Source organism: Cyprinodon variegatus, unplaced genomic scaffold (genome assembly GCF_000732505.1).
Source record: "Cyprinodon variegatus isolate N-32 unplaced genomic scaffold, C_variegatus-1.0 Scaffold792, whole genome shotgun sequence".
In the NCBI taxonomy this organism is placed as follows: Eukaryota; Metazoa; Chordata; class Actinopteri; order Cyprinodontiformes; family Cyprinodontidae; genus Cyprinodon; species Cyprinodon variegatus.
The window spans coordinates 358,451-374,259 of record NW_015151245.1 but is presented as its reverse complement, the minus strand read 5'-3'; the positions used below and the strand labels follow the sequence as shown (position 1 = coordinate 374,259).

Sequence of the window (15,809 nt, the reverse complement as noted above, 5' to 3'; positions counted from 1 at the left end):
ATAGGGTAAGGATCTGGGTTAGGCCATGTAAAATCAATGCAAGTAAATGAAGTGTCCCCATAGAAAACACAGCTGTGTGTGTGTGTGTATACATATTTATAATATGGTGGAATCCTGCATCAAAACTCATTACAGATTAAACAACTTGAGGTTGGATGTTCAATTTCCAGAATGATGATCCTGGATTTGAGCTAGACCCATAGAAATGGCTTTGATCTGAGACTATTATTTTATTGGGAAGGCCTAGTCAAAGTCGAGACCAGAATCTAATTGATCATCTGTGGCAAGACTTTGCCGTTCATTGCCGATCCAATGACTAAGCTTGAAATACTTTGAAGGAGCAGAGGCCTAGCCAGAAAACCCTAATAGGGGTGGCCGGTCAATAACCAATGTACATTAAGAGGTGGCCGAAAAGCACCAGAACCTCAGTGTCAATCTACACTGTTCCAACAGGAACGAGCACAACATTCATATTTTCTAAATAAAGACAAACTATATTTTCTGCAGCCTTTGCTAACAAATAGACGGATATATTTAAACATCTATTATGTGTAAATAAAAGGTATAGTGGACAAACTTCACCCCTTTCTGTTAATATTTTTCAAACATTGAAATAAAATGTTTATTTTTCAGATATTCTGCAGTGTTAAGGTCTTTATGTCCAGCTGGCCAAAACCCAAGAGTTGATCAAATTATCTTGGGAAAAAAAAAAAAAAAAATACCTTCTGTTTTTCTTTTGTGTAATATTCATTATTTGAATTCATATTGCAGTATTCCAGGTTGGGCCTAAACAATAACATCTGATCCCAAAATAGATCTTTTTATCAGCATGGACCCGCTGCTGTGTGGAGAAAGGCTTTTATTTTGGTGTTATGTAAATAATATAAGCAAGTGTGAAATTTCCCCAGACAAAGAGGGAGGAGGAGGAGAGGAGCTGGATAAAATCTGACAAGCAGCGGTCCTCTGGTGGGCGTGGATCCGGAGCTCAGGTCTTCCTGCTCGGTTGAACACGTGGTTCGCCTTCAGTTCCTGTCGGTGTGTGGAGGCTTCCAGTCCAACCGTCACCCCCTTATTTTCCCTCCCCGTATTTCTGTATAATCGCTGGAAGGGGAGACGTTCTCCTGCTCTCTTTGTACCCCTCCTCCTCCTCCATTTCTTCGGTCATGACGCTGGAAGCGATCCGCTACCGGTCCGGGTCCCTGCAGATCCTCAACCAGCTGCTGCTGCCACACCAGACCGTCTATGAGGACATCCGCTCGGTGCAGAATGCCTACCAGGCCATCAAGTCCATGAAGGTAGCTTGGCTTCTATTGTGCTCTGCCTCACATGTGTCTCCGCTCACGGCCTCTCTCTTCCATATTTGATTGTTGTTGTGAAGCATGCATCCTGCAGAGAACCCAGCCTCCATTCATAGTTGTGGTTCACATAAATCATGTGCTTTAAAGCGGGATTTATCCCACCCATCTCCTTTCTTTGGAGAGATCGCTGATGAATTATTAATGACCTTTGCCAGGGTCTTTTTGTTCGCCTTTTGCTCCTGTGCTGCATTCACGGACACCTCCGGCTGCTCTAGTTCTGCATTCCCGTATTCAGGAAATTATATAGAGCTCCAGTGAACGGAAAATATTGAAGATCCAGTACGGTGTTATGAATTAAAGCGCAGCAGTTATTCCCTTTTTTTTGTCTTTCTGCTGCTCCCACTCTGGGCTGATCCTGGCAGGAGCAGGAGATGATCTCATCCAGGTGCACTAATTATAATATCAAAGAGATTTTTTTCACTTATTCAGTAAAAAAAATCTTTTTGACGATTTGGGACTAAAGGTATAACAATAACCTCGAAAGTTTACATTATACATAAGTAGCAATATGTATAATTAAAATAAATTTAATCATTAACCTTATTTGAAACCCTCCATAGGGAGGAAATGCATCAAAATTTCCCTCTTAAAGAATCTGACTTTTTGAGAATAATACCAGCATAATACTAGTGGAAAGTTAAGTGGAAGGAAAAAGTAATGTCATGTTTATAAAACAGGGGACCAGAACATCTCACCTAATCGGCCAGGCCAACAATTCCCCCTATCAACTCCCCCTTTCAGAGGTATACACCAGTATTGGGTAGGGTTGGGAATTGAAACGATTTTCACGATTCGGATTTCCTTATCGATTCTGTGAAGCGATTTTGATCCCCTTATCGGTTCTGTGAAACGATTCGATTATCCATTCGATTCTGTGAAGCCATTTTGATTCGCTTATCGATTCTGTGAAACAATGAACTTGGTAATTGCACGGCGACATTCGTCTACCTTCGCCTATTTCTGCCTGCCTCGGCGAAAACGGAAGGCAGTGAACGGGAGCTGCCAGCCTCTGAGCCAGCCAGGCTACCTGTCTCATCACATTCATCTAAATCTGATGGAGAAGGCATCCGTTTAATGAAAAAGCGTTGCTGTACCATTTCAGGAAATAAACTCATCTCCCCCTGATTTAAATAAACAAGCGTCCCCTTTCTCTCGCTCCCTGAACTGCGGAGCAACTTCGTAGCATGTTTAATAACCCCAAAGAGAGGTAGGAAATTGGTTTTATTTCTAAAATGGCATATGATTTACTAGGAACCACATTAAGCACAGCCAGTGATAGAAAACTAGCTACTTACCACCAGAGTTGCCTTCCATGCTGGTCGTAACTTTAGCTTCTGTCAGGAAGCATCAAAAACACAGCATTCGTTAAAATGTATGCCATGTTGTGTGCGCAGGTGTTTCTGCATGTTGGATGCATTTACCCCCGTGGATGTAATTGCCACTTTGCAAGGATTGCAAAGCACCTTGTTGCCATCTTTCCCTTCCTTAAAATGAAGCCAAACTTTCTATCGCTTTACCCGATGGGACGCCATTTTTTTTGCTTTTTTTCCAGGCTTACGCCTGGTCACATCGTACTTGCTTACTGAATGCCGTGTGCGTAACTTGCGTAAAAAACAAGACTTAAGTCATGCTGCCTGGAAAAGTTGAGAGAACCGTTAAGCGAGCTGCCAAACGGTGCCATGGAATTGGAACACACGGAACCGGTTCTGAACAGGAACTGGTTTTCTATTCCTATCCCTAGTATTGAGTATTGCAGGCCAACAAAAACTCCCCATTCCTAAGGGGCAGACCCTTTCTGGTTCAACCACCTTTTCTAAGCCAAAACAAGGCTTTGTTTTGGTCCACTCTAAAGCTTCAAACTCAAAGCTAATTCTGACATTTTGAATTGAAAAAAGCTTCCTGGATGGAAAGCGAAACGTCTTCAGACTTAAAAGAAATTCCAAAAAACCAATCCACTGGACTTCGTTTCCAAGTCTTTAAAAAAACAAAATGAGAATTAGACATATCTCCACCCAAGGGACCAGATTGACGAGGGTATGTGATGTCGTCATACGTTGACGTTACAATTGGCTGTCGTAAACAGGAAGCAGAGTTGGCAATCCACGGTTAAGTCATGGGCCAAGGTTTTAATAAATCTCTTGTAATCAAGAAACGTGATTATAATGCATCCATGAACCCGGCGGCGGCGGAAATAGGTGATCAGAAGCACCTTAAGTAAGCATAAAAAGTTTTTAGTGAAATTTAGTTTGTTAAAATTTTACACATTACGAGCTATTTTACCAAGGGTTTCTTTTGTTATTTTTTTCTTAATGCAAGCTATAGCTTTGTCAGTGGCTGGAATGTGTTACAGAGACGCGTCTTTATAAATATACAAAATGATGTACTCTAAAAGTATCTACTTCACTAAATCAGCCCTCTATGGATTTGAGTTATTGTTTAAGAATTGAAGTGAATATAAGTAACATATTAATAACATTAATTTTTTTTACATGATGTACCAAAAAATGTGTGTATTTAAAAATTCAGTATTGGAACTAGGGCTGCAGCTAATGATTATTTTGCAAATCAAATAATCTGTCAATTTTTTTTTCTCGATTAGTTAATTTATGATCAGGTAACCAAAGGTTCCTTAAAGATTTATTGCGAAATTAAACTTTTTTTTATCTTAATCTCAACTTTTCCAGGCAGCATGACATATGTATATTTTCAGTCTTTACATTCCAGTTAATGATTAATCGATTACTAAATTAGTTGACAATTATTTCAATAATCCATTAATCCGATTAATTGTTTCAGCCCTAATTGGAATATTTTGCGCTACGTCTAAAATTTCAGATATTATCGATTGGATGAAAACACTCCACTTCTCTTCAATTCTGTTTGAAATGTATCTAATATATTGGTTAATGAAAAACATGCCAGTTATCGTATCTACTGTTGTTTGACCATTGTTCTCAGTTTAAGTAATATTGCTTAAGTGTTCTAACATTCCACACTGCAAAATAGTAGGGAATGATTGGTGGTGATGCCGTATCGGGTCAATACAGGCATTTAGGAACTCAAAGCTGCAATTGTATGGTAAATGAAAAAGTTGTATTAGGGTTTACTGAGACTCCACACACAGACACACCACACTACAGCGGTTATATTGTGAGCTGGACTAAAATAAAGCGTTGATCAGTAGTGAGGGGACATTTCATGTCATTTTCTGCTGTTAGTCCACTTTGTTTTAATTCAACAGTAAATGTAGCCTCCCTGTTGGGCAGGGGTCTCATACTGGTTCCAGAAAGGACGCTGTGGCTGCGGGTTTTCTGTCCAACCAAGCAATAGCGCACCAGACTGCAGTCGTCTCATCAACTGACTCCAATCAGAACATGATGACTTCATGTGGTGAATGGAGTCTGGTGAGCTATTGCTTGGTTGGACAGAAAACCTGCAGCCATACGGCCCTTTGTGGAACCAGTTTGAGACTCCTGCTGTAGGAGAAGAAAAGAAATCTTGCTTATTATTTTCATTAAACATTCCCTTCATAAACAATACAAGACCCCTTTAGAATCCTGCTGTTGCTTCTTATTTAAAGTGAACAGAGTTCAACCCGACTCACTTTCAAAGTTAATCAGCAAGAACACTTCTTTAACTCTACAGAGGGTAGTGGTGAACACTTGTGAACCCTGAACCTCAGGCTGATTTGCTGCACACTGCATTGATCCAGTCATTCATCTGGAGCATTGGAAGAACATATTCTACAATACATGGAAATACTTTTCAGTAGTACAGAAACTTCACTTTTATGAATCAATATTTGTTGGTCATATAACAAACAGAACTTTGGATTTTAATTTGCTTTAATAATCAAAATAAATAAATTCTTAAAATACACCAAACTGTTGGTGATAAATCTGTTCTGTCTGTTTTTTTCAAATGGAGTAAAACTAGGAGTTTTGCAAGCTAATATGAGTTTGTGCTGGTGAACATTCTCAGTCATCCAGGTCATAGTCGTTCCAAAAAAAGACAATTAAAAACAATCGATTGGACTTTGTTTCCAAGTTTGAAGATGTTTCACTTCCCATCCAAGAAGCTTTTTCAATTCAAAATGTCAGGAATAGCTTTGAGTTGCAGGTTTTATACAGTAGCCCAACAAAGACTTGTTTTTTGTTTTGAAAACATGCAAATTAAGATGGACAAAGGGCCCCTTTGGATGGGAAGCGAAACGTCTTCAAACTTGGAAACAAAATCCAGTGGATAGTTTTTTTAATTTTCTTTTTTTTTAATAACTAATGAGCTTTTTAATCAGTTGATCTGTTTGCGTTCTGCTGCTCCAAGCTCATGAGCTGTAGTTTTAGAACTGTATTGACAGATCCATAGCTCTTTAGTCACTTGTTAACAGTGCTTTTCACCACTGGCTGCCTCTCTCAGGTTTGGTGTGACAACCACCCTCTCCCTCCGTTTCTAGGTGCGAGGAGCTCCTGCCATTGCCATCGTGGGCTGCCTCAGCTTGGCAGTGGAGCTGCGGGCGGGTGCTGGGGGCGACGACCCTGTAACATTCATCAGGGAGTCCCTGTGTCACCTCACTTCAGCCAGGCCCACTGCTGTCAACATGGGCAGAGCCGCCCGCGAGCTGATGGAGTTTGCAGAGAACGAGAGCATGGAGAAAAACTCTGAGCAGCTCAGGGAGAGGTGAGCTGAAGATGCATGATTAAGCTGGGATGCCTGGAAACATTATCAGTTCAACTGGGATTCCTTTGACACCATTTAAGAAAATATGTTATGCAGTGTTTATGCTTTTGTTTTGCGTGAATTCCCTGAAGAAGGTCACACTTTAGCAGAGACCCCCCAGGAACTGATTTTGCTGCCTAGACTAACAGATACAGAGAATCTGCAAAGAAACAAAAAAGAATACATCTGAACTGCACCAAAGTTAAGCGTTAAATTGTTCACCTCCTTCTCTCACCTTTATGGGTTCTCCTAAAATGGCAGCTCAGTTCATTAGCAGCTATGATATGGGTTTAAAAAAAAGGGCTGGCAGTAACATTTTTAAAGTGCAAATTGGTTAAGGTGTGCTTTGCACTTCTGAAAAATTAAATCTTTGATTTCCACAGGAAATATCAGCTCCAGGTTATTTTAAAGCCAGCAACAAATTAGATGCCTTCCACAGTTTGGAAAACACCTTTGCTGGTTGCATTTGCTGATAAATTGGCTCCGAATGTTTTAACAGATGCTTTTTTGTAACATTTTGATTAGAATATGTCCCTCTATTCTTTTGTTGGTTGTGTATCTTCTGTCCCAAATGTTCAGAAACAACCTTTTGCATCAACCACTCGTCTTAAGTGAGCAGGTGAGAGACAACAGAAAAAAACAACCAGGGAATAAGTAGCTAAACCAAAAGGTTTCTGACTGACAACACAAACAACTGAGGACAGCTATAAAAAAAAAACTGCTCAAGAAGATCAAATGATTGTTCTGGGTCCAAGTACGTAGAACTGCCTGGAGCAGGTTCTGCAAGAAACTTTGAAAATATTGGTCCGACATGAGGTTAATTGTTAAGGAGACCACTACGATGTTCTGACAGGCAGGTTTATATCTTTGTAGAGATTTATCTTAATCGATGTATTACAGTTACATTATTCACTAAGCATCTTGCACCTATTTTTTTTGTTTTATTTAGCCCAGTTTAGAAATGTTTCTCGTAACCATTAGGCTAAAGGTAGCATGTTTGCTCTCTGTATTGCCGACCTATTGATAATTTGACTTGTAACCTGCATAAGAACATCTTCAGGATTAAATGAATAATTTCCAAAATTCAGCCACAAAGCTCACGGGGCTCAGTATGAAATAAAAACCTAGGATGAGATCCATTTAGTCCAGGCATGCCCAGAGTAGATCCTGAAGGGCCGCTGCCTTGCAGGTTTTACAGGTTTCCCTGCTTTAGCACAGCTGATTCGGATGATTGTAGTTCAGCAAAAGCCTAATAATCAGCTATCAATGGAAATCAGCTGTATTGGAGCAGAGAAACCTCTAAAACCTGCAGGTTAGTGGCCCTAGAGGACTGATTTTAAGGAGGACTGGTTAGTCAGAGACCTGAAATAACAGGTGAATCAGGGTGAAAAGTCCACACTTTGTTAGTTACAGTTCATGAAAAGGGTGGCCAAAGAGATTCTTTGTATAATGTGACGACTGGGTGGTACAGCTAAAGCAGGAGAGTAGAGAAACGAGTAGCAGTAATGAACCTGCACTTAGTGCGTTAATGTGTCCACTAAATGGACACATTAACTCTGCAGTGGCAGACAGCCTCTTCTCTCTTCCCACCTCTGAATTCACCCCTCCTTCTCTTCCTCTCCTGCAGTGTAATTTCATGGATTGAAGACATGCTGGAGCGTGACGTTAACGACAACCGGAAGATCGGTAACTATGGAGCCCAGCACATCCTCTCCGGCGTCCCGAGGGACTCTGTGACCATCCTCACGCACTGCAACACCGGCTCTCTGGCCACGGCCGGTTACGGCACGGCGCTGGGTGAGACTGGAGCTTTGGATGCGATTTAAAGAAGCCTGTGTGTGTTTCTGTCCCTATGGTCGTAACACCGTCTCTGTGCGCAGGCGTTGTAAGAAGTCTCCATGCTCTGGGCCGGCTGAAGCGCGTTTACTGCACAGAGACGAGGCCCTACAACCAGGGGTCCCGGCTGACTGCGTACGAGGCGGTCGCAGAGGGAATCCCTGCTACGCTCATCACTGACAGCATGGCGGCACTCACCATGAGGGAAATGAACATCTCAGGTAAGACTCTTGAAGACGGCGTCACATTTTTCTGCTTCATTACTTAACCCCTTCGTTCCTCCCTCAGCTGTGGTTGTTGGTGCTGACCGGGTCGTCGCAAACGGTGACACAGCCAACAAGGTGGGTACCTACCAGCTGGCCATCGCTGCAAAGCACCATGGGATCCCCTTCTACGTAGCTGCACCCAGCACATCATGTGACTTGAGTCTTGAGAGCGGGAGGGACATCATCATTGAAGTCCGACCCCCTGAGGAGCTCACCAGTATAAACGGAGTCCCCATCGCTGCACCAGGTAGGAAGCTTGAGTGGATCAGGAAAAATAAGAGAGAGATTACTGTGAAATCAATCTCATTAGTCATCTGGGATGGATTTACTTCCATCTCAGATGACTAAGAATGTCAAGCCTTTCTCCTTTCAAACTATAACAGTGTGTAGCCTGTGTTTACTTCCTGGTTCCTGAGCCAATCACATGAGAGTTCCCAGCATTGCCAAACGGAGCACAGCAGTTTATATATATTTTAGTTGCACAAGACCAACAGTCTCTAGGGAACTCTAAATTCAGATTGACTGGGACCTTTGGTTATTATTTTTATCTAAAATACAAAAAATAAGTACTAAACTCAGGGTTAAGGAAGTTTGTCCACAAAGGATAAAAGCAGCATAGTTCACAACTTGTACTTTAATCTATGATTCTTGAATATTATTACAAGTAACATTTTTAGATCTTTAGTTGAAAAAGAATGAAATCCACTTCAAGCCTCTCTAACATGTGCTTTATTCATTTGGTGATAAGGGTAATGAAACTGGCAAAACAATGGCGATGTTTATAAGAAATGTTTAACTTTGGTTCTGTTCCTGCACCGCCGGCTCACCCCCTTCCCCCCACCTAACCCGGCTCGATATTCTGATGAGTTTTGAACCTTAAAATTGATAGATATTTTATTTTATAGATTTTCACAGTGAGCAGGAAGGTGCTGCATTCCCTTAATATCAACCCTGAACTAGTTGCATGAATATACAGTCTCTTATGGAAATTTAGTTGCAACAACTTCCGTCTTTATGGGGAAGGGGGAAGCAACGTATGCCATAAAGCAGTTTGCACATTTGTGCTTGTTTTGTGTGGAAGGGTTACTGCCACCCTCCTCAAAACTGCTTAGTGTCTGTTAAAGCGATACAGACCCTCCTGGACCATAACAGAGGTGTCATTCAACTAGTTGTAAGTCGACGTATAATCACAAAAGTTATGAAAATGTTTTATGAAGGTTGAAGAGTTACTTACTGATAAATAAGGACTTTCCTGCACAAATCCTTCTACTCTAAATGCCTCTGCAGCTTTAGCATCTACCTCAGTCAACACCAATGCTCAGACTGTAGCCCCAGCGCTGTTTATTAAAATGAACTAATTGTTTTGCGCTTTTTCACACTGAATCTTGAACTTTTCTTTATTATTTTGGCATCTTTATTTAACTTTTAGCTCATTACCTCTTTGTTTTGTCCCTTCAAACATGCAATGTTACTGTAGAAATATACATGTTAATAAATTAGCAATAAACAGTAAAAGGCAAAAATAATAAACAATATGGCAGCGGGATGCAGTAATCTTTGTATGCAGCCTGAGTGTCTTACTGGCATGTAGATTTGATAACATGACTGTTAATCTTATTGCCCTAAAGGGGAGGATAAAACTAGTGCTAATAGTGAGTAAAGATTGTGAGACATTATGTAAATCAGATTAGATTTCTTTTGTATATAATGTTTCCATGTTTTACAAGAATTAATAAGTTTCATCCTAATGTTGTTTTTCTCATTTGTAAAAAGTAGGACTGAAATGATACCCCTGCTCTGTCTTATCTTAGCTGAAATGAGCAGCACATGTTGGTTTTCTTTTCTTTTTTTATCAAAACATTTGCTTGTTTTTTGTGAAGTTACTAAAAGTTTCTCTTTTTTAGATCAACCAAAAACAAAACAGTTCATAGATTTATCAATTACTATAATAATATCTGCAGCCCTGATGGTGAAGTTTAATTGTTCATTAGATCACAGACAGAGGTGAATAAAAGTCCGTCTTTTTAGCCTTTTTATCTCAGACTTCAGGGCTTCCAAAGTTCTCCACTTGTAAAGTGAGATTGTTGCATTTTTGTGCTGACTTGCAGACAAAGCAAATGCATTGATCAGGTTGCACACAAATGTCCTTAGAGGACAAAAGTCCTTAGAGTCAAAGTCTAGCCTGTGGTTTTGTTCTATTTGAGCCAAATAACTTGAATAACTGGATTTTTTACCAATTGTGCTGCAGTGACAGCTCAGTAATTAAACCAGTTTCAGTAAGTCCAAAGCCCCAGGGCTGAAAGATTGGTGCTTATAGATTTCTTTGCTCTTTTCTTCTGCAGTCATGTTACTGTTGCTGTTTGAAAGTCATTTCAAAATAGTCATTTGGTACTTTATCATAAGTGCAGTGGCATTAAGATATTGGTTCTAATGAGCCCTGGGCCAAGTTGATGTATTTTATATAAAATTGGCCTATTTTATGGTAGGAAAAAAAACAATATCACTTCTGTTTTTTCTCACTAGTTAGAACAAAAATGTATGCTATAAACTGATCAAATAAAAACAACTTATATACCTACTGTTAGAAAAGAAAGTCAAAATGTACAAATGTGTTTTAGTACTTTTTTTAAATTTTGAATCTTAAATGATTACAGAAGGGCTGCCAAGTAAAGAATAAGTGCCAAACATGTAATCCCTGTGCTGTTTGGGCCTCCATAAACTGACTGTTGGCTTCTGATCTTTGCAGTTTCTATTTGCAGCATTTTCTGCACATACATCCTCACAACTAGAAGTAATGTAGAGCAGACAATGTAACGGAGACAGGATGCAGTGCTGGAAAAACACTTTAAAAATCAATTTGTTATAATTATAGAAAGAATTAGCGGCAGATAAGCAGGATTTCTCTACATAACTTCATGATGGGACTTGAGGATCACACCAGGGCCGTGGTGCTGATTAAATCTTCTTCCAGTCTTTTGACTTGGCAGCAGCTGTGGTCGTCTTCAGAAGAAGAAGCCAAAGATTTGAGAACCAGGCCTGCTAACTCTGTCTCTGCAGAACATTAGGAAGACAGCAAGCAGGTGTTTTCTCTATGCCAGTGTCTATTTGGCTGACACATAAAGCTTGCATATGTGTACAAAACCTGTGCTTTTCTCTGATTGGGTCTATTAGTGAGGATATGTATATTTAAAAAGCATGATGGAAAGATGAAGATAGCTGAGGAGAGAAGCTATATGCAGAACACTGAACACTCCGCCCACAGACAAAGCTGCAGTTTTTCTGAGAAATGTAAAATTGGAGACCTTACTAAGGAGCACCTAACCACTGCTAACTAATGTCATGGTTGTGGGGGGCGTGGCCTACAGTAGAACAAGGGCATGGAAAACCAAAAGAGCTCATCTGGTGGAAGGCTGAATAAAGACCTTTTTGGTAAAGGCTATCTATCGAATCTCGGAGCAACTTTCCTCCACAAACAGCAAAAACATTCTCTGGGGGCCTTATTGATAATAGTTTTTCTTTTCAAATGTAGAATAATAGAAGAGCTTTAAAGCAACAGTCTGCAGCAGAACTCCCATTTCTACCAGCAACTCAGCAGATTACTTCTGTGGATAGATTACTGAGCTGTAGAGTACAAGTTACACTTGGCAGCAGTGAAAAGAATATGCAAAAGAAAAGATTTATGTATAAATCAATACTTCACTACAGTGGTTTACAAGTCATGAATTTTATGAGGACAGTGGATGTCACATCAGAAAAACTTTAAGTTTGCAGTTTTCACGTGAACAAACTTCTTCATATGCCATTTTAATTGTATTTGTTATTAAATGGAACTGCCGCCATTATGAAACTTGGTATTTGTGGAATTAGCAGAATATAGATATAGTTTTTGCAGATTTGTAATGGACACCCAGCTATTTATTATCCATCCACACAGGTAAATCTCTTGGATCAGAGTGAAAAACTATAAAAAAGAAAGCATTTTGCTACAGTCTGTAGTGGCATCAAGATATATAAAGTGGTTATCTGAAAAAAATGTTGTTTTATTCAGCCAAAAACAGAATGTTTTGTTTCTCTAAATCTTTTGTTTTCTAATACCCCAATGAAAGTTACTCAGCTGCTAGATCTTTTTTTATATTGATGTTCCTCTGAATGGATCCTATGTGTATTTAAACTAATAATATAATTCTGTGCAGAGATGGAGTTAATGCCTAGAAGTAGATGCTCAAATTCATCTGATGTGTCTTTATTTATTATGTAGTTAAAGATAATGTGTAACATACCAACCGTTCCCTCGCTGCAGGTGTCGAGGTGTGGAACCCGGCGTTCGACGTGACGCCTCACCAGCTCATCACTGGAGGCATCATCACCGAGCTTGGGGTCTTCCTCCCGTCAGAGCTCCAGGCGGCGCTCACGGGTCGCCTCACCGCGCTCTAGAAAGCCTCCCCTCGCCTCCTGCTGGCCCTGATGCACTACTGCACATCCACGTCACATGCTCTAAAGGACACTCTTGTCTTCACTGAGGGTGCACAGTTTGTGGTTTGCTTTTGTTTTAATCAATGCACAGTCGCTGTAACGTGTCAGTGGTGCACTGTCCAAAAATCTTTAATCTGCCAGCTACAAACAAACAAACAAAAAAAAAGACAGGATTTTTCAGAGCAGGGGGTCAAAATGTAAGCAGTCTCTTTCTTTTTAGATTCTCGTTCAGTAATTTTCACGTCTCGCTTCTTCCCCATCCCGCATCTCATTTCCCTGTTTTTTTAAAAACTCTTTTCAATCAGGTTCTGCAGCAAACGGAGCTCAGCTTGACTCATCCTAATTCAATTGGGCAAAGTAAATGACTAGCTGATGGGGGGGAAAAAATAAAGCCACACAAACAAAACAAAAAAAAAAAGGGACTAACTCCTTTGATAACATATCAGTCGTGGTTTTCAGAATGCTGCTACCATATTGTAAATATTTACTCCCTGCTGGTAGTCTGTACATATGTAGAAAACTAACCTCTGCTAGTTAAAAAAAAAAGTATTGCTATTTTAACCAAAAAATATGGTTATTAAAAATCTGATTTGCTATTTGAAATGTTATATTAACATTTAATTTATGTTTTTCAGTGTCAGTCTTTTTTCTTCTCTAATTGTGATTATAGCTCATAGACTTTGACACACAGCCTTTCTTGGTGATACAAGAAAATAAACCCCCTTTTTTTTTCTCCTTTTTTTTTTTTTTGCCAAGCTGTCCTGTGTTACAGGACACAGCTGTACTGATACCTCACTTCATGTCTTCATCTCACTGGCTGTGCTGTAATATACCACACGTATATACTTTCATTATACCAACAAGTATGTGGGACACAGGGAGCCTGGGTGGGAACTTTATAAAAGCCTAACCTTTTAAGGAATAGTTAAATCTTAAATGGAAGTTTTTGTTTTCTACAACTCTTGTCAATAATAAATCATTATCCATTAATAAAATATTGGAAAATAGCCAATAAAGGTTTGTTTAAAGCCATTACTTTATTACCTATTTTTTAAAGCTAAGCATTAAAGGTCTTGAATCTGTAAATGCATCTGTTAGGGACCTGACATAAACGAGGACAAATGTTAATCAAAAATGTGGCAAAGTTCAATTTAATAATGCCAAAAGAAAAATTTAACACCAGTTAAAACTCAAATGCAAACATAAATCTAATGATTTAGGTCAAATTCAACTAAGGTCAAATAAGCACAACACAAACAAAACTGCAGTAAAAAGGAAAGACTGCTTAATTAGGGGTGCAGTGATTTTAAACTTGCCATATAAGGAAGTTACAACATAATATAGTAACAAAAAGCATAAAAAATTAACAGAAGGAACATATAAATGAATAAAGCAAAACTTCCTTTGAATAATAAATGGAAATGATAAAGTTTTATGTTAAAGTAGCAAAAGTAACTAAGGCCAACACATCCAGCTGGTCTGTATTTGCAGAACCTCAAAGAGAAAACAAGTATGTAAACCAGTCAGACAAAGTGTGCACTTTGTCTCTAAATAAATCAATTATTACCACCTTCCATAACTTCTAATATAAATGACAGAACATCACTAACGCTGAGGTGGTGGTAGCAGCCTCCACCACCCACTCCTCCTCCCTCTAAAGGCTCTCTGTGGGGCAAGAAGTCAGCTGTAGTATTCTGGGTGACAGCCCAATATCTCGGGCTTGTAGGGTTGGATTTCCAGGTACCAATATTTTGAGTCTCTTCCCTGAAACCTGTTGGGCTGGAGGTCGATTGTGAGCGTCCCTTTTTCTAGCTTTAGAAAGCTCACAGGGGTTCCTCCGCCTAACGACCACAAACCGCTCAGCCAGTTGAGCAGCCTTCTTTGCAGTCTTTGGATTATGTCCCTTTATGAAGCCTGATGGGTTGCAGCTGTCATTCAGCTCCTTCAGCCTCATGTAGAGCTGTTTTGGAGAAGAGGTTGGTGCTGCTTTCTTTGAGGTCACACCTGCCAGGTCAGATTCCCTTTTCTTTTCACAAAGGCTACTAAAAATAAGATAAAAATAACTCAAATAGTTCCACTATTAATTAAAAAATGTAATTCAATTGAACCTTATTCATTATTTTCTGCTCTGTCTGGGGCCGGGTCACAGGGGCAGTAGTCTGAGCAGAGACTCCCAGACTTCCCTCTCCGCAGACGCCTGCAGCTCTGCTAGGGGAAGCATGAGGGGCCTCCACGCCAGCCAAAAGGCATAGTTCCTCCAGAGCGCCCGGGTCATCTCCTGGCGGGACACACCTGGAACACCTCTTAAGGGAGGCGTTTAGGGGACATCTGAAAAAGATGTCCTCAGCTGACTCCTCTCAATTTTGAGAAGTAGCTTTACTCCAGATGACGGAGCTTCTTTCGATATCTCTAAGGAAGAGTAAAGCCCTCTTTCACCTGCTTGGAGCTGGAATCTCCTTTCGATCATGATCCAGATTTTACTTACAGACAGGTAAATCGACAGCTCCGGCCTTTCACTCAGCCCTCTGTTCACCACAGCAGACCAGTGAAATGTATGCATCAAAGCAGAAGCCTCACTGATCTGTCTATTGATCTTCCACTCCATTCTCCCTGGAGTTAAAACATCACTATTTATGCATCCTATACACCTCTATCTGTTTTTTATTAATTGCAAAAAAACAAAACAAAAAAACACTCATGAACCAGGAAAAAAATCTTTTTGTTTTTATCTCCACCCTTTGATAAGCCAATCCTACAAGAGTTTGCCTGTCTCCAGCAATGTTGTGCCAATCTATCAATTGGTCCACCCCTAATAAAACATTAGGATGATTTTCTAAAAGCCATTAACTAAAAATGACACACAACTACTTAATGGATCAGGTCTGTCCTGGATTTCCCAACTCTTTCTTTGCCAATAGTCTTTTAAATTTCCTTGGATTGTAAACAGCTCACATTTCTGCCATGTAGAAACTGCTTACCTCTGCCGTTAAAAAAACAAACCTTTTCTATTCTGACTGCTCACTCATAGCACTTTGCACTAACTCTTCCATATTGGTATTCTGATGAGCACATCACAGGGAATTTAGGGTCAGGTGCCTTGCCCAGGGGCACATCAACATGGTATGGAGAAGGCTGGACTTAAAGTGTCTGAACACAAGAA

At 40.0% G+C, this 15,809-nt stretch overlaps 1 protein-coding gene across 1 annotated transcript; it reads left to right on the top strand.

The window, feature by feature from the left end:
- Window positions 1-946: 946 nt before the first annotated feature.
- mri1 (methylthioribose-1-phosphate isomerase 1) lies at window positions 947-13,864 on the top strand. Its single transcript, XM_015396363.1, has 6 exons — window positions 947-1,295; window positions 5,812-6,035; window positions 7,702-7,871; window positions 7,955-8,131; window positions 8,199-8,423; window positions 12,477-13,864. Exons 1-6 carry the CDS (start codon window positions 1,164-1,166, stop codon window positions 12,608-12,610), a joined length of 1,062 nt encoding a protein of 353 aa, XP_015251849.1. The 5' UTR covers window positions 947-1,163; the 3' UTR covers window positions 12,611-13,864.
- The last annotated feature ends 1,945 nt before the right edge of the window (window positions 13,865-15,809 follow it).